The 24,967-nt window shown below is 41.6% G+C and overlaps 1 protein-coding gene across 1 annotated transcript in view; it reads left to right on the top strand.

Moving 5' to 3' along the window:
- The window catches only part of ABCC2 (ATP binding cassette subfamily C member 2), a 66,960-nt gene that overhangs the window by 24,309 nt on the left and 17,684 nt on the right, over positions 1–24,967 (top strand). Inside the window, exons 11-23 of the mRNA XM_004370024.2 lie at positions 684–749; positions 2,644–2,781; positions 3,361–3,507; positions 5,121–5,205; positions 5,901–5,967; positions 7,412–7,538; positions 9,037–9,213; positions 10,580–10,747; positions 12,543–12,723; positions 19,543–19,669; positions 19,935–20,073; positions 20,723–20,942; positions 21,092–21,246. Coding sequence (XP_004370081.1) covers positions 684–749; positions 2,644–2,781; positions 3,361–3,507; positions 5,121–5,205; positions 5,901–5,967; positions 7,412–7,538; positions 9,037–9,213; positions 10,580–10,747; positions 12,543–12,723; positions 19,543–19,669; positions 19,935–20,073; positions 20,723–20,942; positions 21,092–21,246 — 1,797 coding nt within the window. The remainder of the gene's footprint in view (positions 1–683; positions 750–2,643; positions 2,782–3,360; positions 3,508–5,120; positions 5,206–5,900; positions 5,968–7,411; positions 7,539–9,036; positions 9,214–10,579; positions 10,748–12,542; positions 12,724–19,542; positions 19,670–19,934; positions 20,074–20,722; positions 20,943–21,091; positions 21,247–24,967) is intronic.

The following is a 24,967-nucleotide window of genomic DNA, read 5'->3' on the forward strand; positions in this document are numbered from 1 at the left end:
AGCTCTGCCAGAAATCAGAGGTTGGGTGGGTAGACTTGGTGGTGTGAGTATATGATTTATTCATTCATTCATTTTATATTTATTTAAATACAACTATTTATTTAAATACAACTATTTATTTTAAAAATATTTAGTGTATGTCTTACTGTTCTGGGAATACAACAGCAAATTAGACAAGTTTTCTGCTCTCATGGAGCTTACGTTCCACTTGGGGGATGGAGAGACAGGCAATAAACAAAGACAATTAAATAAGAAAAATATCAGATCTTGGTAAGTACTACACAGAGAATTAAATAGTGTGATGTGATGGTGAGTGAGTAGGTGGTTATTCCTCAGTGAGGAGGGAGTATTTAAGTGGAGATCTCAATGACACTGGCCTGACTGTGAAGGAGCAAGATTTGGGAAGTGAAAGGGAAGAACAACTCGGGTAGTGGGGACAGTCAGGCAAAGGCTGTGGCGTGGAAATGAGCTTGGCATGCTCAAGGGTCAGAAAGAAGACCAAGGTGGCAGGAGTGGAGTGGGCAAAGAAGAGCATAGGGAGAGATGAACATCCCATCACCGGGCACCTCAAGTTCTTACTAAGTGACAGCCACAACTGTCCCTTGAGACCTGTCATCTGCAGCCAACCTGGACTCTCTCTCATGAAAGTGTGCTGTGTTATTGTTTTTGCTTTTTCTTGGCAGGTAAAAAATATGAAGAATAAAGACAAACGTTTAAAGATTATGAGTGAGATTCTCAGTGGAATCAAGGTAAGAAGCCGAGTGTAGGCTACCCTCTGCGTGCAGTGACAGAAGCAATGAATTTCGTGTCCTTAACACATTCTAATAAGAGGCCGTGGCTTCCTGTTTCTGGTCCTGTTGAGTGTCAGATGACTCCTGATTCCTCCACCCACTTGTCTCCTCCTGTTTCATATTCTGCTACTCCTTTCATGTCCTATTTTTAACTTTAGTATCTATTTATCCTAAATGGTTCTTGTTTTGTTTTTACATCTTATTGTAGAACTTTTCAAACATACACAAAAGTAGAGGGAATAATATAATGAACCCCATGGACTTATCACCCAGCTTTAGCAATTATCAACATGACCTATCTAGTTTCAGCTATGCTCACTCCCTACCTCATGACACATTAGATTATTTTAAAGCAAATCTCAGATATTCTGTCATTTCATTTCTAAATACTTTGCATCTTTAGAAGAAGGATTTCCTTTTTTAGCATAACCATTATGCTAGTATCACACCTAAAAAAATAAACAATCATTCTTTGATACCATCAAATTTCCCCAATTGTTTCATAATTTTTTTAACTGTTGGTTTGTTTGAATAAGGATTCAAAAAATGTCCACACATGGCATTTAATTGATAATGCCTTTAACTTACAACAGTCCCTCCTTCCCTTTCTTTTCTTTCTTTTTTGTCATTTATTGGCAAAGCCAAGTTATTTGTCTTGTTTTCTGTATTTCCTATAAATTAATAGTTAGATCTAGGGACTTGATTAGATGATTTAGGTTTAATTTTTTCAGGGGGGGCAGGCAGGGATACTTTCAGATGGTGTTATGTACTTCCAAATATCAATGATGACGGTTGATCAGTGGGTCCAGGCATTGTTAGCCTGAGTGATCTATTATAAACGTTCCTGCCATTCTTTTGTAGTTATTTGTAACCTTGGCAGCATGTTAGAATCACCTGGGAAGCTTGGACCCTACCTCAAACCAATTAAATTAGACTCTCTGGGGGTAGGCCCAGGTATCTGTATTTTTTAAACAGTTCCCTAGGTGATTCTAATATGCAACCAGGTTTAAAAACCACTGTTATAAAAGTCTTAGCAGCCACTGATGATTAACCCATTTATTTCATCAGGGGTTGCAAAATAATTATATTCTAATTCTGTTATTCCTTTGGCCTTTATTAGTTGGAATTCTATAAAGAAGATTACAGGATAGGCAGGGTAAATGTTTGCTTCTTTCCCTCTTCTTAGCTTTCAAAATAATGTATTTCATTTTCCACAGGTGATGAATACATTCTGGGTTTTTTTTTTTAAATGTGTTTTTTAATTCACAGATTCTAACATTACCCTAAACTTCTTGCAAATGAAACAGATGTCTCTTTAGTTCCCTGACATTTCCCCACACAGAGCTCTGATAGGACTTTCTGCTAATACGGCAAAATTTAAAAAAAAAAAAAAAAAAAAGATAGGCCTGGTTTTGAGCCTCAGCTCTATCACTTGCCAGCTCAGTGGACTTTGGGCAGGTTACTTCCTTTCTCAGCCTGTTTCTTTATTGGAAAAAAAGGAGACAATAATTCTACATACATAGGGTGACCATCTTGCCCTGGTTTGCCTAGAACTTTACAAGTTTCAGCACTGAAAGCCAGGCATCCAGGGAACCCTCTTAGTCCTGGGCAAACTGGGACACTTGATCACACCAAAGTTGTTGTAAGAATTAAGTGAGATAATGTATATAAAAGGCTTGGGACATAGTAGGCTATCAATAAATACAAGCTACCTTTCTGCAATCACACTTCATAGTCTGAATTTCCACCTGCCCAAATTTTGGGGAGTGTATTCTAAAACATGGGTGGGTAAGATGTACCTGGTGGCCTTTCAGGGCAACAGTGTGACCAGTGCTCTTTTCTAACCTCTTAGATCCTAAAATATTTTGCCTGGGAACCTTCATTCAAAAGCCAAGTCCACAACCTTCGGAAGAAAGAGCTCAAGAACCTGCTGACGTATGCTAAGATACAGTCTGTGATGGTGTTCTTGTTACAGTTAATCCCAGTCTTGGTGAGTGGCACAGGAGTCTGTGGGTTGTGTATGCTTTTGGACTTAGGTCAGCTTCCTGGAGAGAAAAGTCTTTATAGGCTTCCCAGCACCCCTAGGCCTGTCCCTGAAGTCCAGGGAACTCAGCCTCTCGGCTCAACCCCCTATGCTGCTATTCCTACCTTGTTCCCCCCACCCGCCCCAACTTTAGTTTCACTGTTTGGAGCAGTGTTTGGAGGTCTAGAAGCCCAGAGCAAATATTTAGAATGTTCAGCATGAATGTGGTGTCTAAGAATAATTTGTATAGGAGAGCTTCTTTTCTTCTTGGGGATGTAGTGTGAGTCTATAGTGAAAGAACACTGATATAGGAGTCAGGAGACCCGAGCTCTAGTCCCAACAGTGCCATTAATTGACTTTGTGACCTTGAGCAAGATATTTCCCCTTCTCCTGGGCTCAGTTTTCTCATCAGTAACATGAGGAGGTTGGGATAATCCTTAAGGCCCCTTCAACTCTGATGTACTGTACTATGCTTCTGAGACTTAGTACAAGGCTGCTTGGCCCCTTTTAGGAATAAATTGCTGCTCATGACCTTGCTCTTTCCAGGTGTCTGTGACCACATTTTCAGTTTACGTCCTGGTGGATAGCAGCAATATTTTGGATGCAGAAAAGGCCTTCACTTCCATCACACTCTTCAATATCCTGCGCTTTCCCCTGAGCATGCTTCCCATGGTAGTCTCCTCCGTTCTCCAGGTAGGTAAGAATGCTCACTGCTGAATGCTTATCTCTGGTTAAAAGCCTTAGATTCCAGAATGACTGACATATCATATCCCATTTGGAGAACTTTCAATTAGAGAGAGCTGTTTGGTCTCTGAAGACCAATGGTTTGATTTTAATAAAATCACAAGCTCCCTGAGCTCTAATTTATCTGACTGTAATATGAAGATAATCATACCAATCTCATCTACCTCACAAGGAGACAATGCTTATGAAGGCATTTAGTCAAATTATTATGATTAGCCCTGGTACCTGGAACATTTCTAAGCCCTTTTCCCAGCCAGTTTCTCTGAGATTTTTCCAAGGCTCTTGCAGTATTCCTGGGCAAATATGGCACAAAGACCCAGAAAAGCCATGTGGTGGTAAAACCAAATGCAATTGAATCTCAAGCTGTCAGAAAATGAGCTTGGAGTTCAGGAGTCCTTGGATGAGCCAGAGAGAGTGTCTGAGTCCTGAAAACTGAGACAGAATAAGTATCAGATGTCAGAAGGAAGTTCACAGGACAGGTGGCAGGCTGTGATACAGCCTGGGTGACAGGGAGGTAGAGTGTGGTGACTACACGTCTGAGAGCAGGTGATCTGCCTGTATCCCAGAAGTGGCTGGCTTCAGACAGTTCAGGCCACAGGAAGGACTGGGGTTTAGGAAAAGGCCTCCCTGTCCCGGGGAGTGTCAGCCCTGGGGAGTGTCAAGCAAGGCTGACAGGTTTGGCCAGTAAAGAAGCTACATGCCCTTTTTAGATTCAGACAGTTATTACTTACATAGATAGCAAAAAGAAGATCAGCAAAGATATTAGCTCCCTGCACTCCTTGTCTTATAAGATGATACTGAAACAAAAGGGGCCAGATGACAGTGTAAGATGGGGAGCTGATTGTTGCTGAGGAAATGATTTCATGCTGCAGCTAAGCAGTTTTATAGCCTCCAGTTGTACCCTAAGGAAGGGCAAGGCAGAAAGCCCTTCATCAGAACCTGGGTGGCAATGAGAAACTATCTCAAGACATCCTTTGTGGAAGATAGGGCAGCAGGTGAAAAATATCCTGTAGAAACTCCTTGAAATCCTCTCTAGTTCTCAGCTGCTTTGCCTATGTAGAGATGTGGAAGGTCACCATGGTACCATGACAGAGCCATCCCCCTTGCAGAGAGTACCAGTAGTATATCAGTTAGAATACGAGATGAGTCATAAAGGTATGGACTCAATTAAAGAAGACTAAGCCAAGGGTCCACTTACCAGAACCAGATGGAAGTTAGGAGTTTGTCTTAGAGGAAGGCAGGAGATGGTTTCTGGAACTGGGGCCAAAGATCAAAGAGTGACAGCAGTAGAGTTGAACTCACTGAGTAAGGGGCTGAAACAGAGCATTTTAATTTCCCTTGGTCCACGGTAGGATGGCTCCCACCTCTGAGTAGGGCTGAGTCTGTAGTGGGAGTCAGGAGGTTCCAGCTATGGCAAATGGCAAATTCATGGGCAAGAAGACTGGCAGGTTAACTATCTGCTTCCACACCCAAGGCTGATGACACAAAGCCAGGAAACCTCTCCCTGCTTGTTCTTGCTATTGGATTTTTTTATTTTTGAGATCCTTTGTGTCCCTCTCTAGGCCAGTGTTTCTGTAGAACGGCTAGAGAAGTACTTAGCGGGCGATGACTTGGACACATCTGCCATTCGACGTGTCTCCAATTCTGGTAAATAAATTTGGAAGTTGCTTCCCAAACTTATTCACAGTGGTGGCGCCACAATTTTGATATACAAGGGCTTAGCAGGAGTAAACTGATTAGAAAGGAAACTTATCTTGAACCCATGTTTGCATAACAAGCATACTGTTTTTATTTAGATTCTGTTTTCATTTAGAGCAGATTGCTTAGCAAGATTGCTAAGCAAAGCTGGGCCAGTTGTTCTGAGGAGAAGCAAGGAGTCCTACAAAGGGCCCCGAAACAGTAGTCAGGATGGAGCTGAGCATGTGGAATCGGGAAGGTAGCCTGGAGTAAAAGAGCACACGTGTTCTGAAGGTTTTAAGGATTGAGGGCATCCACTGCCAGAGTGAGCAGTGGTCTGGAACCCAGAACAGGGAGTGGCTGGATTTATATAAGAGGTGGACTTCATACAAGGAGACTAGGCAACAGGGGGGTTGGGAACATACCTGGAATATCTGGAGGACAGGAATGTGGGCTGCTTACAGGCTTGGGGCTCCTGAATTAAAAAGGACTTCCTATGGAGGCCACTTTTGGTCTCAGGAACATTTGTTCACCTCCTATTAGTTTAGGAGCCAGCATATGACAGAGGTTATCTCGGGTCTGCTGGACATGTGTGGGCTAAGAAAGAGTAGACTGACATGTAGGGACTTACATCTGACTAAAAGAGGGGGCCTTTATCTCGACAGACAAAGCTGTGCAGTTGTCTGAGGCCTCCTTTACTTGGGACCATGACTTGGAAACCACAATCCGAGAGTGAGTTGCCTTTCATCCATCCTGCTGTTTTTTAGGATTCTCCTTGCCAGTCCTGTTCTTGGAAAATTCCATGTTATAGAACACATGGGGGAAGTGCCATGTGCATGTGCTGACAGCAAAAAACGTGAGCCTCTTTCCTCAGAACTGCTTCTGCCACTTAGATTTTCTATTGTGGGACTCTGCACACCAGCTGAGAACCCAGACTGTGGAGGAAGGTAGTGCAGTGTTGGCAGGTGGCCTGGGTCTCTGGATATGGTAAAGGATGCACACAAGAATTTGAATTAAATTTAAATTCTTTTATTCATGTAACAATAGTAATCAGGAGCATCAAAATCTGGCTTTTCTCCAGAGTGGACAGTGGGAGGTGCCTTCATAAGATTCAACTTCAGATCTGGAGTTTTACATCTTAATAACCCATTCCCACACGCCACACTATAGGCCACCTCCTCTGCTAACAGGTGTTGCTGCCCTAAGCCAACTCCCTCTTGCCCACTGTTGCCAGTAGCATGTCTTTTAAGCACTACATGTAACAGCACACCCCAACTCATCCACTGAGCCCAGCACACACAGAATGCACCAGGAGCCTGAGTAGGCCTGTACCTTTTTTTTTCTCATAACCGAGCACACCTTATTGTCTCCCTGCTACACCCATGATTTCCACTCTTATTTCCTATTCCTATGGCCTTTAAGATGGACTCTGGCATTAGATCTGGGATGAGTTAGGGCAGGAGCCCTGCTTTTAACCTTCTCAATCCAAAAGCCTCCCTTTACAAGAGGAGACATAGTTTCTTCTTAACTGGCTCATATCTGAAAGAAGTTCAGCTCCATGGTAGAAAGAGTATGAACAAGTTCTTGATGTTCCTAATGTTTAGGGAATCAAATAAGAAGGCTAACACACAGAGTTCTCAGAAGTCTAGCCCAGTGTGGGTCCTTCCCCAGCCAGACATAATCTCCAGGGGAGGGGCCAGGGAATCTGTGCTTTTAGCAAGTGTTTCAGATGACTCATTGAATAGCCAACTTTGGGAAACACTGATCTAATCCAACCCCATTAGTTGAGAAATGAGGATTCTTAATCCAGAGGAAGTGACCTTCCAAGATCACACAGCTCTGCAGTGACACATTGGAACTTGAACCAGGTCTCTGGCTCCCAATCTGGTGCTTGTTCAATGGCACCATGCTGATTCTAGGAGACTATTTCCACATGATGCCAACATTTGTCACAGACAGCTTATAGATGAGTTGGATAAGTTAAGTCTCATTCTGTAGGTTCTTAGAGCTAAAAAATCATCAGAGAAGCACTTTGAGGCCTTGTATATCCAAGGAAAATTTTCCAATCTTGAGGGGAAATTTCCTAATACCAGACTCCCTTTGGAGAGTCTGAAAAGTGACTTGAATTACTCTTGAATAACTCCTCATCTCCTCCGAATATGCTTCTTTCTTTCAGTGTCACCCTGGACATTATGCCAGGCCAGTTGGTGGCTGTGGTTGGCACTGTGGGCTCTGGGAAATCCTCCTTGATGTCAGCCATCCTGGGAGAAATGGAAAATGTCCATGGACACATCACCATCAAGGTGAGAGGGAATGCAAATGGAGAAGACTTCTGACACTCAAACGTAGGCTGCAGCGAGTGCTGCCTTCACTTTTGGGAGGATCCACTAAGGACTAGAATCTAAGAACCACTGCTCTAGTTTCTGTAGGCGAGCTCTTAGAGAAATCTGGTGGACATGTAAACTGTAGATTCCCTGCCCCATCCCAAGCTTATGTAATCAGACTCTGGGGGTAGGACCTGAGAATCTGAATCTTTACTGGTTCCCCAGGTGATTCTCATATGCATACTAACATTTGAAACCTAGAGAAGTCTCCCTTCAAAATATAACCATCTCTGCTATAACTATATATGTGTTTCTGAAAACCTCAAGTTCTGCAAAATTGTGCAATAAAAATATTGGGTACTAAGGAAAAGAAATTGGAACAGATCACTCAAAACCTAGGTAATTTTGTAGCCAGAGTACCAACAAAAATAGTCAACAACAATAGTAACAACCAATACAAACAGTAGCACTGTAAAATCTCCAGTGACATTTGCACGAAGTATCACAGTCCTGGGGCTCTCACCTCATCCTTTGAATGCTAGGTCTCTGAGGGTATTTGCTTCTAATAAAAACAAATCTGATGTAGGGCGTAGACTTCTTCATCAATTGTTATCATTTTTTAACACAGAGTTGTTTCAATGACATCTTTATCAGCACTCTCAGTTTTACCAGAGAGCTAAATTTAGGTATTTTTAAGTCATTAAACCAGTCACTACTTGCACCAAAGAGAAACTTCTGTTGATTTTCAGCTTTTCTCTTAAGGTCTTCATATAGTGCTAAGGCTTATTCTTTAATTATGAGAAAGTATGCCCGTGATAGCTTTAAAACATCAACGTGCCTGGAAAAAATTTTAAGAACCAACACTCCTTTCACATTATACTGCCAACATTCCCTTATTTACCAATTACCAATGAGCTGATTTGCCTTAGGCATACACTATAGCAGAGCAGACTGCAGATCTCTTCTAACTCCCTTTAGGAAGCTTTTTCTTACTAACTCATAACTGAGTCTGTCCTCGGTCATCGGTCAGGCTCCATCTCTCTTTGTACATGATCTGCTTGTGCATCACCGTGACATCCTAATTCCAACCTCTTAGTTCTTGCTTCCTAGGATGTCTTCCGTACTCTTCCCCCTGCCAGTGTTAGTGCTCCATTGATCAAACTCACTGGGGTTTGACTAAACCCAGGTCTAGAAGCAGCCCTTGCATTCATCCTCTGATTTTCAGGATCATAACTAGAATGCGATAGTCAAAAAAAAAAAAAAACAAAAAAGTGCTAAATGGTGAATTGGATGTCGCATGTTTTCTCCCTGGTCAGAGAAAAACACACTTATAAACATCAGATGGTCAGCCAGCAGGACATACATTTCTACAAATCTAAGCTCCATTTGTTCCTCCCCCACCCTCCTGCTACCCCATCCTTCAACCTTGCAATTCTGGAGAGGCAACTGTCATGTGTTCTAATCCTTTCTGGTCTAGGGCACTATTGCCTATGTCCCACAGCAGTCCTGGATCCAGAATGGCACCATAAAAGACAACATCCTTTTTGGATCAGAGTTGAATGAAGAGAAGTACCAGCAAGTTCTAGAGGCCTGTGCCCTCCTCCCAGACTTGGAAGTCCTGCCTGGAAGAGATCTGGCTGAGATTGGCGAGAAGGTATTTGGGCATCAAGGGACCTTGAAGGGGTGAAGAAATACTAAAGAAAAAGTGGGGATGTTGAAGGGGCACATTCGAGTAAAATTGGTTGACCAATTTTGGTAGTCGTATCAAGAGCAGATACCAGAAAACTTCTGTTAACTGGCCACAGTATTGTGTGTAAATCACTCGAAATTTTTTAACTTTGTGCCTGGAAATGAACATAGAAATAATGTATTCTAAATCAAAAGTGATGAGGCTAAGGATCAGAGAGGTTAAATTACCTGTGACTGACCCAAGCTTCACCTCACACGTGGAGAGGCAAAGGAGGGACCAGAGCCTAGGTATACTGACTGTACTTCTGTATATTAGTGAGGGTCAGAGAAGGGTTCTAGTAATCTGCTTCAATCACTTAGGAATTTATTGTGAATTATTTTCTTAGGTTATTAAATGCCTTTCTTTAACATATATTTTTAATGGCTATACCGTATTCCATTATTTAGGTATATCAAAAACCAAACGAAACCTGTTACTGTTGAGTCAATTCCAACTCATAGTGACCCTAAAGGACAGAATAGAACTGCCCCATAGGGTTTCCAGGAAGTAGCTGGTGGATTTGAACTGTTGGCCTTTTGGTTGGCAGCCACACTCTTAACCACTGCCATCAGGGCTTCTTATTTTGGGTATATCATAATTTATTTAGAAATTCCTGATTACTACATATTAGGACATTTTCATCCTCCCACTCCATTACTAAAAATAAATACAGTAGTCTTTGGGGGACAAGGATCTTAAGATGTTACAAGACCAGTGAAGACACAGCTCCAGAGTAGTTTTGTTCATTGCTTCAGCATAAATTTATTGAGTACCTACTATGTACCAGGCACTATTTTAAGTGCTGGAGTTACATCCATGGACAAAACAGAGAAAATCTCTGCCCTGGTGCATCAGTGCATCTCCGTGGCATCCTAATTCCAACCTCTTAGTTCTTGCTTCCGAGGATGTTTTCCATACTCTTCACCCTGCCAGTATTAGTGCTCAGTTGTCAAACTCATTAGGGTTTGACTAAACCCAGGTCTAGAAGCAGCACTTGCATTCATCCTCTGATCTTCAGGATCATGACTAGAATGTGATATACATTCACATTCTCATGAAGGTGAAGGGTGGAACAACAAACATAATAAATAAGTAAATATGTGATCAAAAATGGTAAATTGGAACAGCTTTAATTATTGGGCATAAAGTTATTTATTTGTATAAAGGAACTTGTAAGATTTTAAAACCCTTGATACCTTATTGAGACAAATCTCTTCCTTACTCCTATTTATTAGCTCTGTGAAGGTGGGACCAGGGAGTAGTGCTTAATGAAAATTGTTTTCTTCTTCAGGGTATAAATCTCAGTGGGGGCCAGAAGCAGAGGATTAGCCTGGCCAGAGCTACCTACCAAGATTCAGACATCTATATTCTGGATGATCCACTGTCAGCTGTGGATGCTCATGTAGGAAAACATATTTTCAATAAGGTCCTGGGCCCCAATGGCCTGTTGAAAGGCAAGGTGAGAAGTCATCTAAAGTGAAGAAGACATGGGGGCAGGGGACACACGTTTCTCAGGTCAGCTGTTGTCCTGGAGCATACTTCCTTACTTACCTAACCCCTGGGTGCCTCAGGAGATATAATGTTAGACTGGTCTCCCAGGAATCTATCCCATGAAGGCACCCATCTTCAGGCCACGGCCTATGCCAGAGTTGGCTAATTGAAGCCTTATTCTGTGGCTCCAACATTAAGCATCTTTGACTGGTTGATTATGATTAAAAGCACTTTGGCACCCAACAACTCACCTCATCGGCAGGACACAGGTCATCCTGCAGGTGCTCTAAGAAGGTACTTTCCCTGGAACCCTCTCAGGACATGAGAACACAGCACCTGTAAAGGGTGGCTCAAGCTGAACATAAAAATAATACCTAACATATATTGAGTGTTCACTGTGTTTCAGGCCTGTGTTAAGCACTTTGAGGGCATTGTTTCATTTGATTCCCATGATGCCCATGTGACATAGTACAGGCAAAGTAGCCAGAGCAAGTCACTAGGGCTGGCTGTAGCTGGAGACTAAGTTTTCTTTACCATGGGCAAGTTAGCATATTTGTCCTGACTCTGTGGGTTGAATTGGAGGAGGGGCTCTCAGAGTAGGGGCTGTCAATGACAGCATCTCCTTTGGCACTGGGCGGTGACATTCTGACTGTATTTGGATTTCTTGAATGCTACCAGTCAGAAGATTTCTTGAATGCTACCAGTCAGAAGATTTCAGGACTGACGAGACCTGGGCTGCTGTCCCACTAAGGTCCTCTGCCTCTCTCTTGGTTCAGTGAGTCAACAGGAACTCACTATCTCTTCTATTCATTGTCCTGGTTTCTCTTCTTAAATCCTTCTGACTTCATTGATTCATGAACCGAATACCCACCCTGTGCCAGGTTTGTTGCAAAATCTGGGCATGAATAGCTGAAAATGCCTAGACCCTCCTCTCAAGTAACTTATAGTCTAATAGGAAGACATACAGAAAAGCAAACTATTATCAATCAAGAATCATTTTTAATGGAAGTCTATACAAACTACAGTGGAAACATTGAAGGAGTAGCCAATGCCAGGAGTATTTCCAGCAGTCAGAAAAGGTTCTCAGAAAAGCTGATTGTGAAGTAGACGGCAGAGGCAGTAGACTTGTGTGATCTCTCTAGAGATTCATCTCAATCCCATAGCCCCTACCTGAGCATCATCACTGACCTATCAGTGTTTGTCTTTCTTTGAGTGGAGTTTCTGTCTCAGTATTCAGTGTGGTTCATAAATAGTTTGGAACACAAGGGATGTCAAGTCTTCCACACCAGGGAGGGCCTGGAATAAAGATAAAATTTCTTGCCCCACAGTGTCTCTAACATGTTAAAAGAATCTGGTCGTTCTTATTAATTCAGCTGGTTAGCTGGGTTGGTAAAAGGGGCAGTGTAAGTTAGTTAGTTTTATATTGCTAGGCCTTGCTCTCAAGTGACATTCCTAAGCCCAAGTTCTGGCTACCCAGGAAATTGGAGGAGAATGTACGTAGGGCAGACCTCATTGTCACTACAGGAAAATAACTGTAAGTATGTCCACGATGACAGGAGTTTCATCTTACATATAGGGTTGGGTTGTTAGGATGAGATGCTGGGGAGGAAAGAGGAAGCAAAAAACGCCAAGTAGTTAGGTCCACATTTTGAAGCAAAGCCCTATAAACTAGATTGAGGTATCTGTTTTTTCCTTTTAGAGTAGTAAGCCAGGGAAGATGGTGGACATAAGGCAGTCAGCACAACTTAATATTATTTTTACAGACTCGACTCTTGGTTACGCATAGCATTCACTTTCTTCCCCAAGTGGATGAGATAGTAGTTCTGGAGAATGGCACTGTCTTGGAGAAGGGATCCTATAGCACTCTGCTGGCCAATAAAGGAGTATTTGCTAAGAATCTCAAAATATACACCAGACAGACAGATCCCGAAGATGAGGCCACAGGTATGTAAAGAGGCTTGGAATGGGATAGAACTTGGGGCATGGGAAGGAGTCAAAACAGTGGACTTCTATCTACCTCCTCACCTGTTTAGTATCCAGTAGACTGGATTCAAGCTCAGCTCTTTCCATGTTCCGTGTCTCTCTCTGTAAAGGAGCACAGAAATAGAAACTCGATGACTGGGTCAAACTGGTAGCTCATCCAGCTTATCTGGTCTATGACATCCAATCAAAGGACACTCTTTAGAAGGTTATGACTGGAGATTTGCGTGGAGTAACCCTTGTGGAAGAAACACCAGTGGCATAATGAGTCCCTTTTGAGGGATGCCATGCTTCTATTGACTCAAGCCACCCACCCACCCAACCTACTCCAAATCCAATAAAACCACTTCCTAGACGGCATCATAGGCTGGCGCTAATAGTTGTTAGGTGCGGTTGAATCGGTTCAGACTCATAGCAACCCTGTGTACAACAGAACGAAATACTGCCTGATCCTGTGCCATCATCACAATCGTTACTACGCTTGAGCCCATTGTTGCAGCCACTGTGTCTATCCATTTCATTGAGCGTCTTTCTCTTTTTTGCGACCCTTTCCTTTACCAAGCATGATGTCCTTCTCCAGGGACTGGTCCCTCCCGATAACATGTCCAAAGTACGTGAGACAAAGTCTCACCATCCTTGCTTCTAAAGAGCATTCTGACTGTACTTCTTCCAAGACAGATTTGTTCATTCTTCTGGCAGTCCATAGTATATTCAATATTCTTTGCCAACACCATAATTCAAAGGCATCAGTTCTTCTTTGGTCTTCCTTATTCGTTGTCCAGCTTTTGAAAGCATATGAGATGACTGAAAATACCATGGCTTGGGACAGGTGTACCTTAGTCCTCAAAGTGACATCTTTGCTTTTTAAAACTTTAAAGAGGTCTTTTGCAGCAGATTTTCCCAGTGCAATGCATCATTTGATTTCTTAACTACTGCTTCCATTGGTGTTGATTGTGACTCTAAATAAAATGAAATCCGTGACAACTTCAATCTTTTCTCCATTTATCATGATGTTGCTTATTGGTCCAGTTGTGAGAACTTTTGTTTTCTTTATGTTGAGATGTAATCCATACTGCATGTTGTAGTGTTTGATCTTCATCAGTAAGTGCTTCAAGTCCTCTTCACTTTCAGCAAGCAAGGTTGTGTCATATGCATATCACAGGTTGTTAATGAGTCCTTCCCCAATCCTGATGCCACATTCTTCTTCATATAGTCCAGCTTCTCAGATTATTTGCTCAGTGTACAGATTGAATAAATATGGTAAAAGGATATAATCCTGACACACACTTTTCCTGATTTTAAACCATGCAATATCCCCTTGTTCTGTTCCAACAATTGCCTCTTGGTCTATGTACAGGTTCCACATGAGCACAATTAAATGTTCTGGAATTCCCATTCTTTTCAGTGTTACCTGTAATTTGTTATGATCCACACAGTCAAATACCTTTGCATAGTCAATAAAACACAGGTAAACATCTTTCTGGCATTCTCTGCCTTCAGCCAAGATCCATCTGACATCAGCAATGATATCCCTCATTCCACATCCTCTTCTGAATCCAGCTTGAATTTCTGGCAGTTCCCTGTCGATGTACTGTTGCAGCCACTTTTGAATTACCTTCAGCCAAATTTTACTTGTGTGTGGTATTAATGATATTATTCAATAATTTCCTTATTCTGTTGGATCACCTTTCTTTGGAATGGACACAAATATGGATCTCTTCCAGTCTGTTGGCCAGGTGGGTGTCTTCCAGATTTCCTGACATAGACAAGTGAGTACCTTCAGTGCTGCATCCATTTGTTGAAACATCTCAATTGGTATTCCATCAATTCCTGGAGCCTTATTTTTTGCTGATGCCTTCAGTGCAGCTTGAACTTCTTCCTTCAGTACCATCAGTTCTTGATCATGTGCTACCTCCTGAAATGGTTGAACATAGACCAAATCTTTTTGGTACAGTGACTCTGTGTATTCCTTCCATCTGCTTTTGATGCTTCCTGCGTCATTCAATATTTTTCCCATGGAATTCCCCAAAGTTGCAACTTGAGGCTTGAATTTTTTCTTCAGTTCTTTCAGCTTGAGAATTGCCAAACATGTTCTTCCTTTTTGGTTTTCTGACTCCAGGTCTTTGCACATTTCATTATAATACTTTCTCTGTCTTCTTGAGCTGCCCTTTGAAATTGTCTGTTCAGCTCTTTTACTTCATCATTTCTTCCATTTGCTTTAGCTACTCTACATTCAAGAGCAAGTTTCAGAGTCTCTTCTGACATCCATTTTGGCCTTTTCTTTCTTTCCTGTCTTTTTAATGACCTTTTGCTTTCTTCATGTATGATGTCCTTGATGTCATTCCATAACTCGTCCAGTCTTCGGTCATTAGTGTTTAATGTGTCAAATCTATTCTTGAGATCGTCTCTAAATTCAGGTGGGATATGTACTCAAGGTTGTACTTTGGCTCTCATGGACTTGTTTTAATTTTCTTCAGCTTCAACTTGAACTTGCATGTGAGCAATTGATGGTTTGTTCCACAGTCGGCTTCTTGCCTTGTTCTGACTGATGATATGGAGCTTCTGCATCATCTCTTTCCACAGATGTAGTCGATTTGATTCCTGAGTATTCTATCCAGTGAGGTCCATGTGTGTAGTCACTTTTTTTTGTTGTTGTTAAAAGAGGTATTTGCAATGAATAAGTTGTTGGTCTTGCAAAATTCTATCATGTGATCTCCAGTGCCATTTCTATCACAAAAGCCATATTTTCCAACTGTTGATCCTTCTTCTTTGTTTGCAGCCTTCGTATTCCAATCACCAATAATTATCTGTGCATCTTCATCAGTGCGTCATAGGCTGGCACTAATAGTGTACTGCTAAATTCTTGATACACTCTAGCAAAGAAATCTTGATGAATACACCAGAAACCGTTGGGTGTTTTGGACCAGAAAAATCATGGCAGTTGTATAGTCTCACCGTATACTACAGAAACATCCACTAATATCACCATCATCAGGTTCACAGATTAGCTGCAGTAGCAATGGAGCCCAGATCACTGTGACCCTTCCTAAGAACCTGTCAATAATAGTCCTGTGCATAGTTCTAGGTGTCAGCTTCATGCAGTGGTCACCAGCAGGATGACAGACCTGAGAAAGAAAGGCCTGGAGGGTGTAGGGAAATTCTAGAAGGCAAAGGAGTAGTTGCAGACCCTCCAAGTGGCAGAACATGTGATGATTTAAAACCAGAATCTGAAAGAAAAACCTAAGCCAGGAAGGCTGTAAGCATAGGAGGGACAGGGCAGGAACAAAGAAGAGAATGGTGTGGGATTGCAAGCCAGGCCAGGAGAGTGGGCAAGGGGTACAGGCATCAACAGAAAGGAAAGAGAGTTTTTCATCAGTCTGTATGTGCTAACCAGACTTACTGGTCTGACAGAGACTGGAGAAATCCCCAGAGTCTGGCCTTCAGAGACCCTTTTAACTTAGTACTGAAGTCACTCCTGAAGTTCACCCTTCAGCTAAAGATTAGACAGGCCTGTAAAACAAACAATAATACACATAGTTCAACCATTTATATAAGATTAAATGGGCACACCAGTCCAAAAGCAAAGATGAGAAGTCAGGAAAGGACAAGAAAGCTGGATGAATGAAAATGGGGAACCCGAGATTGAGAAGGGGAGAGTGTTGACACACCACAGGGATGGCAACCAATGTCACAAAACAATATATGCATTAATTGTTTAATGAGAAATTAATTTGTTCTGTAAGCTTTCACCTAAAGCACACACACACACAAAAAAAGCACCAGAGTGAGAAGTGAAGGACCCAAGCCAAGGGGAGTGTCTGATGCTGGATCCCCTTGAGATACTTCTTAGTCAACCATATTATCATGACTTAGACAGTTTTCTTATGCTAAGTCTAAACATTTTTTTCTGATTTGCCTGGATCTGAGTTTCTAGATTCTGTTATAACCTCCCATGGGTGGACAGCCCTCCTTGAAGAATCTCTCTTTTGTGTACAAAGGGCAGTTTGCAAAACAGCCCAGTAAGTTCTTATTCTGGTGAACATTGATAGGCCATTTCTGAGCAGTTATGTAAGCCCCAGTGTCTGGCATGCTGTAGTGTTGATTCTAGGACTTCGGTTTTAGACCATGGGATGGTAGAAAGAAGAAAAGGGCCAGAGGGCAAGGTTAGCTGTATCAATATTGAGTTTCTGAGGTTATTTTCCAGATTGTTTTCCTTGAAACCTAGCATATTGCTAGTCAGCATTCAACGTATCTTTCTGTATCATATACACATAGGATGCATGTGTTTATATTCATTTGTTAATTCATCTACAAATATTTTAGCATCTACTATGTATAAAATTGGGACATCATTTTTTATATCAGGCTTTTTTTTGAGATAAAATTCACTCTTTTAAAGTGTACAATTCAGTAGATTTTAGTATATTCACAAAGTTGTGCAACTATCACCACTATGTAATTCCAGAACATTTTCATCTCCCCATACTCATTAGCAGTAACTCCCTATCCTCTCCTCCCCCTAGTCCCTGGATACAAGTCTCTTATCAGATATATGATTGGCAAATATTTTCTCCCATTCTGTGGGTTGTCTTTTCACTTTCTCAGCAGTGTCTTCTCAAGCACGAGTATCTTTAAATTTGATGAAATCCAATTTTCCCATTTTGCCTTTTGTTACTTGTATTTTTGGTGTCAGATCTAAAAAACCATCGCCTAATCCAAGATTACCAAGATTTATGCCTATGATTTCTTCTAAGAGTTTTTCCAGTTTTAGCTCCTACATTTAGGTCTTTGATCCATTTTGAGTTGATTTTTGTATCTGAGGTAGGAGTCCAACTTCATTTTTTTTTTCTGGCTTTTATTTTTAGTGTTGTAAAAATATATCTAACACAATATTTGCCAATTCAACATTTTTCAGGTGTACAATTTAGTGATATCAATTATGTTAATCAAGTTGTGCAACCACCACCTATATTCATTGCCAAATTTCCCATCACGATAAGCACTCACTGCTTTCTAAACAATGGCACCCTTTTTCCATCTGCCTCCTACCCCTGGTAACCACTAATAAACTTTGGCCTCTATACATTTTCCTATTCTGGTTATTTCATATAAATAAGAACATACAATATTTGTCCTTTTGTGATTGACTTATATCACTGAGTGTAAGGTTTCAAGGTTCATCCACGTTGTAGCATAGATCAGGACTTCATTTCTCTTTATGGCTAAGTAGTATTCCATTGTACATATGTACCACATTTTGTTTATCATTCATCTGTTGATGAATATTTAGGTTGTTTCCACCTTTTGGCTATTGTGAATAGTGGTGCAATAAACATTGGTATACATGTGTCTGTTGAAGTTGCTGCTCTCAAGTCTCTTGTGTACATACCTAGGAGTGGAATTGCTGGGTCAGTTGGTAGTTCTCTTCAAAAAGGCCTCGTTAAAGTGTTAAAAAGCAAAGCTGTCATTTTAAGGCCCTTCGATGTTTTCATTCACCTCATATGCATGTGAAAGCTGGCCAATGAATAAGGAAGAACAAAGAAGAATTGATGCCTTTGAATTATGCTGTTGGCGAAGACTGTTGACTATATATATCACGGCCTGCCAAAAGAACGAACAAATCTGTCTGGAAAGAAGTACAGCCAGCATGCTCCTTAGAAGTGAGGATGGTGAGAGTTCATCTCGCTTACTTTAGACATGTTATCAGGAGGGACCAGTCCCTGGAGAAGGACATCATGCTTGGTAAAGTAGAGGGTCAGTGTAAAAGAGGAAGACCCTCAACAAGATGGACTGACCCAGTGGCTGCTACAACCGGCTCAAGCATAACAGCAATCATGCGAATGGCAGTGTTTCTTTCTGTTGTACACAGGGTTGCTATGAGTCAGAACCGATTCAATGGTAACAACAACAGTGGTAGTTCTGTGTTTAACCTTTTGAGAAATGAAGTCCAGAGAACTACTAGACAGGCTGAATAATGACAGTTTTCCAGGAATACGGCTTTTTAGGAAGCTCCAAAGCCATTCTGCACCCTCCAGTGGCTGCTAGACTGCTGGTTTTCATGGCTGCCATGATTGTAAGGCTTTTGGTTTTCCAGGCTACTGCAAAGCTGGGGAGGAGGCATGGCACTAGGGTACGTTAAAATGCCACAAAGCTTACTATTCTTACTGAGAATCAGTTGCTTTTTTTGAATAAATAAACATTCCTTGGATTCTTGCAAGCCTTTGGTTAATTTCTGAGTTTTGAAAAAAGTTGATTTTAACAAACTTTGCCAGTGCCCTCATTGCTTTTACGGTGGGCAGATTGTCTAAGGTCCTTGCTTCATCCACCGTTTCCACTGATGTCCAGGCCAATTTTCAGCTTTCATTTTAGTTCTAGAGTATGTTTTTTAAAAGCTTTAAATTCATAAATGTTTGTTAAACTTATTTTAATTTCAAAAAGAGCATTTTCAATTTACACTCACTTTTTTAGTCAGTTCTGGAAATGGTGACTCTTCTGTTTGTCTACCATAACACTTAAAATTTCTTTCCTGTTCTAAAGGAACTCAGAGGTTTGACTTAACTTTGGGGAGTATTTTTCTCCTTTTTGATAATTTTCTCATCTTCCTTATCCTGGTGTTGCTCAGTAAGAAGATGTACTGATAACTAGCATCTCTGAAGTAAACGATTCCAGCCTGTGTGTACATCTGAGATTCCTTGATGGGGCCAGCCAGGTCAGAGATGACTTCTCTCTCCTTATTCATAGGTCTGTGCAGCTATTTCCCTAACCTCTAATGTGTCTCCCTAGTCAATCATGGCAGTGAAGAAGAAGATGATGACTATGGGCTAATACCCAGTGTGGAGGAAATCCCTGATGATGTGGCCTCCTTGACCTTGAAAAGAGAAAACAGTCTTCATCGAACACTCAGCCGCAGGTTGGTTTTTTGTTTCCATATTTTCATTTCCCTTTGTTTCCATGGGCTTTTCCTGACGGAGCAGATACTATGGACATTGCCAGCTCTTCCTTTGTTTCATTATATGAGTGAGGGGGTGGTTAAGATGGTGTCATTTTTCCCCAATGGCCATCTGCTCTGAAATGCAGTTTGATGTGAAGCAAAATGATTGTGACATCGGCTTGCAAGAAGATCCTCAGAAAGCATCTACCTTCTCAGGGAAACTTTCTCCCTCTCTATTTCTCAGTTCTAGGTCCAATAGCAGGCGTCTGAAGTCCCTGAAAAGCACCTTGAAAAGTCAGAATGTGGGGCCAAAGCTGAAGGAGGAGGAAGAACTAGTGAAAGGACAAAAACTAATTAAGAAGGAATTCATAGAAACTGGAAAGGTGAACACTACTATAAAAAGTACCATTAGAGGTGACATAAGCTTGGGATCTAAAATTTTTAAAATTAGATAAAATCTGAATACATATATACAGGAAGGCTGTGTCCCTATGTCCTTTGCAAATCTTCAAATTTATTATTGAAATGCTTAGTAGAAGCTCTGAGGTTTCTATTAAATTATATTACCATGAAGAAAGACATGTTTCTTGTGACTATCCCCATCTGACACTTTCAGAGTGTTTGATTCCTTTCTGATGTGTGGAAAACAACAAACATGCTTTCAGATGCAATTCTGGGAGCCAGGGAACACTAACATAACAGTCTCAGAGCATACAGTTCAAATTAATAGAATTTAAAAACACAAATCCCAACGTCTGCAGTGTATCTTCATCTGCCCCAGTCTGTTTTTATATCTTGTCCCTCATAAATACCTCTGGAAGCTCACTAATAATCTGATGACTATTTACTCTGCAAGTGTATTTCAGCATTGGTCTATTATCCTGCCCCAGTGCAGCAATGGTGACTACAGACTACCAAATTTTGCTCCCTGCTGCCCACCTTTCCAGGGGACTGCACTTCCCTTTGTTCCTAAGTAATTCCTCACCATAAGCGTACAGGAATTCTACTAATACTGACGTGGGGGCTTTGCAGGTGAAGTTCTCCATCTACCTGAAATACCTACAAGCAATTGGATGGTGTTCAATATTCTTCATCATCTTTTCCTATGTGATGAATTCTGTGTCCTTTATTGGCTACAACCTCTGGCTCAGTGCTTGGACCAGCGACTCTAAAATTTTCAACAGCACCAACTATCCAGCCTCTCAGAGGGACATGAGAGTTGGAGTCTATGGAGCTCTGGGATTAGCACAATGTATGTCTGACGGCTACAACAGCTTCTCTTATAGTTTGTCTGACCCCTGTACTTTGCCTGGACTTAGGCAAACATTTGCTGTTATGTCCTTGGCACAAGTCTTCAAGGGTCCCTGTACATGGTGCTAATGAAACTGGTTCCGTTTCTAGGTGTATTTGTGCTGACAGCATCTCTCTGGTCTGCCTGCAGTAGCATCCATGCAGCCAACATCCTGCACAAGCAACTGCTGAACAATATCCTTCGAGCACCCATGAGTTTTTTTGACACAACACCCATAGGCCGGATTGTGAACAGGTTTGCTGGTGTAAGCATCTCAAGAGCTGTAAGGTGGTGTGTTCATGTGCTGAGAATCTTTCTATTTCTGACAGGAATTCTCATATTCCCCTAGACCACGCTATGCAGTTACAGTTCTTTTGTCTACCCAGCAAGCAAATGTTTCTTGTGTACCTCCTGTGAGGTCCTCAGGGTCCTGGGGATACAGTAATGAACAGCTCTGGCCCTTTAAGGAACTCACAGTCTAGTAAGGGAGGCAGCCTAGGAAATAAAAGATAATGATAGAATATGGTAAAACAAAAAACAATGGCACGTACAAGGATATTCTGGGAGTACAAAGGTGTGATAGAGAAAAGAGATACTAGCTTAGCCTGGTGACCGAGGGCAGGACATGTAAAAAAAAAAATCTGAGGTTTGAGTTAAATCTTAGAAATTAGTTAAGGCTATGTTGGGAGTAGGGGATAGGAGGGTGGCAATAGAAGCAAGGTGAGAAGGATTATTCTGCAGAGGGGAAAACATAAGGCAAAGCACTGTCACATACCTGTGACAGTAAATAAAAGGAATAACCCTTTGATTGGTCTTTGCCTCCATTCCTGAAACTTCCATCTTAGATCTGACCCATGAAAGAGGGCCATTATGATTTTAACAAGGTTCTAAAATATCATCTCCATCTACTGTAGATCCTAGAACCCTTGGCATTAATTTGTTCATTCAACAACCTTTATTGGGCACTGTCTATGAGCCAACTACTGTACTAGGCACTGGGGAACTGAGTAAATATTAAAATCATAGATGGCTGTCTTCCATGGGCCATACCTAACTCATTGATTGATTCTCAGAACGTCTGAGATTTTAAATTTCAGGAACAGGCAGAGACCAGGTGATTCTGAGCAATATTCAACTATCATTAGCACAGTTTTCAGCCCTCTGCTTGGGTGGAGGGGGCATTTTTTTTCAAATGTGTGAGAAGCTCTGGGCCTTTATTTCTTGGAGACCTAGTGGCGCAGTGGTTAAAGCACTTGGCTGCTAACCAAAAAGTTGACTGTTGGCATCCACCAGTTGCCCCACGGGAGAAGGATGTGGTGGTCTCCTTCTGTAAAGACTACAGCCTCGGAAACCCTATGGGGCAGTTTGACTCTGTCCTATAGGGTTGCTATGAGTTGGAATTGACGGCAACAGGTTTTTTGGGGGGGTTTTGGGCCAGACACAGAAAGGCTAACCTACAGTTCACAGACCACAGCCCACAGGCAGGTTGTGGGGACAAAATAACTGCTTCAAAAATGGGAAGGTGACCAGTTCCCGTTTATCATCTTCCCTTGGGTAAGTAATGGTGTTATTGGAGACAAGTTCAGTGGGATCTCTGCTCTTCAGTAGAATCTAAAAGAGCACACATTTTTTAAAAATTGTGCTTTATATGAAAGTTTACAGTTCGAGTTAGTTTCTCATGCAAAACTTTATACACACACTGCTATGTGACCCTAGTTGCACTCCCCATACTGTGACAGTACACTCCTCCTTTCGACATCAGATTTCCTGTGCCCATTCAACCAGTTCCTGTGCCTTTCTGCCTTCTCATCTCACGTCTGGTCAGGAGCTGCCCATTTAGACTTATGTATCTACTTGAGCTAAGAAGCACACTCTTCAGGAGTATCATTTTTTGTCTTATAGTCCAGTCTAATCTTTGTCTGAAGAGTTGGCTTCAAGAATGGTTTTAGTTTGGGGCTACAGAGAGTCTGGGGTCCATGTCTTCTGGGGTCCCTTCAGTCTCAGTCAGACCATTAAGTCTGGTCTTTTTACTAGAATTTGAGTTCTGCACCCCACTTTTCTCCTGCTCCATCTGGGACTCTCTGTTGTGTTCCCTGTCAGGGCAATCATTGGTGGTAGCACGGCACCATCTAGTTCTTCTGGTCTCAGGCTGATGGAAACTCTTGTTTATGTTGCCCTTTTGTGTCTTGGGCTAATATTTTCCTCGTGTCTTTGGTGTTCTTCATTCTCCTTTAAGAGCACACAATTTTTGATAGGGAGATTTCTCATAGGAATTTTGCAATGATTGCATGCTCTTTTCCCATGTTGTAATATGTATAACTAATCTTCTAGAAGAGAGAACACAGGGGTCTTACTGTGAATTATTTAGGACAATAGGCAACAATCATACTTTGCTAACTGCTTTTGTATCCCATGAAAAAGTAAACTCTCAATCATATAGTGATTTTTGTGGGGAAGTGGGTCATGCCTACAAAAGGGAGTTTGATCTAGGGTACCCTAGAACCCATGATTGGACCCTGTATCAGTCAGAGTTGTCCAGAAAGATAAAGCCTTCCTCTCTTCTTATAAAAGCCCAGGTTTGCTTCCTAAGAATCTTCTCATTTGTATATATACATATAGGGAGAGAGAGAGATTGAGATTTTAAGGAACTGGATTGTGGAGGCTGGCAAGTCTAAAACTTGTGGGGCAGGCCGGCAGGCTGGAAACTAAGGCGGGAGTTGATGTTATAATATTAAGGCAGAATTTCTTCCCAAAAAATCTTAAGGCCTTTAACTGATTGAATGAGGTCCACCCACATTATCTAGGGCAAGCTCCTTTGTTTAAAGTAGCTGATTGTAGATGTCAGCTACCTTTACAGGAATACCTAGATTAGTGTTTGATTAAATAACAAGGAGTCTCTGGGTAGTGCAAATGGTTAACATGCTCAGCTGTTAACCAAAAAGTTGGAAGTTCTAGTAAACTCAGAGGCATCTTGAAAGAAAGGCCTGGCAATCTCCTTCCAAAAACTCAGCCATTGAAAACCCTGTGGAGCACAGTCCTTCTCTGACACATATGGGGTCGCTCAACTCAACAGCAACTGGTAGTTAGGTAGTCAATAGCCTAGCCAAATTGACACATAAGACTAATCATCACAGGCCCTTAAGAGGAGTTTGAGGCAGGGGTAAAAGAAAGAAAGATGGAGAATCTGTGCCATATAAGGATCAAAAGCAATCTAGATAGAACTGATAGCTTCTGCTAACCTTGAACATACAGTTAATTTGCATTTTGATGTGACTCTGGGAAGGGCAGATTAAACTTATCGCTGAATCATCATGATTCAGGGCTCTTTCAGGAGGCTGTTATCCCTGACCAGTTTGGAGCGTTCCAGAGATAATTTGGACTTACCTTGGTACTCACATATTATTTGTCCTAGACTCAACATAATCCTCTACGAAATCTAGGCAAGGACCATACAAAATATAAATCAGGCTTTGAGCATGTTCCCAACCATCCACCCATTCATTCATTTGCTCATTTATTTATTCAATATGACAAGGTGATATGGTGGTAAGACCCACCTGTCACCTCTGGGTTCGTTCGTTAGAACACTAGCCAGACAGGGATCACATTCGACCCCCACATCCCCTTCCCCTTGAAGCTCTATGCATGGCAGAGGGAACATCTTCCTAGGTAGAAGATGGTTCTTCACTCAAGGATGGGTGACAGGGCTTATTTACTGGAGCCTCCAAACCAGTATTTTCTGAATATCTGTTACATGCCAGGCTGTGCTAGATACTCAGTGAAATCAGGACCTGTGTAAAGTTAGGATAACTGAACTGGCTTTGTGATGGGAGAAGAATTTACCTTAAGGATCTATTAGCTTACAATGGTTAGTAATAGTTTCATAAGTTTGACAAAGGGAAATTTCACTGAGAAGAGTGAAAATCTTTGCCAAGTCAATTGAAAAAGGTGAAGGATGACTGCCATATCTGTTTGGAAGGATTTAG

The sequence above is a fragment of the Trichechus manatus genome, unplaced genomic scaffold, assembly GCF_000243295.1.
Source record: "Trichechus manatus latirostris isolate Lorelei unplaced genomic scaffold, TriManLat1.0 scaffold00007, whole genome shotgun sequence".
NCBI lineage: Eukaryota > Metazoa > Chordata > Mammalia > Sirenia > Trichechidae > Trichechus > Trichechus manatus.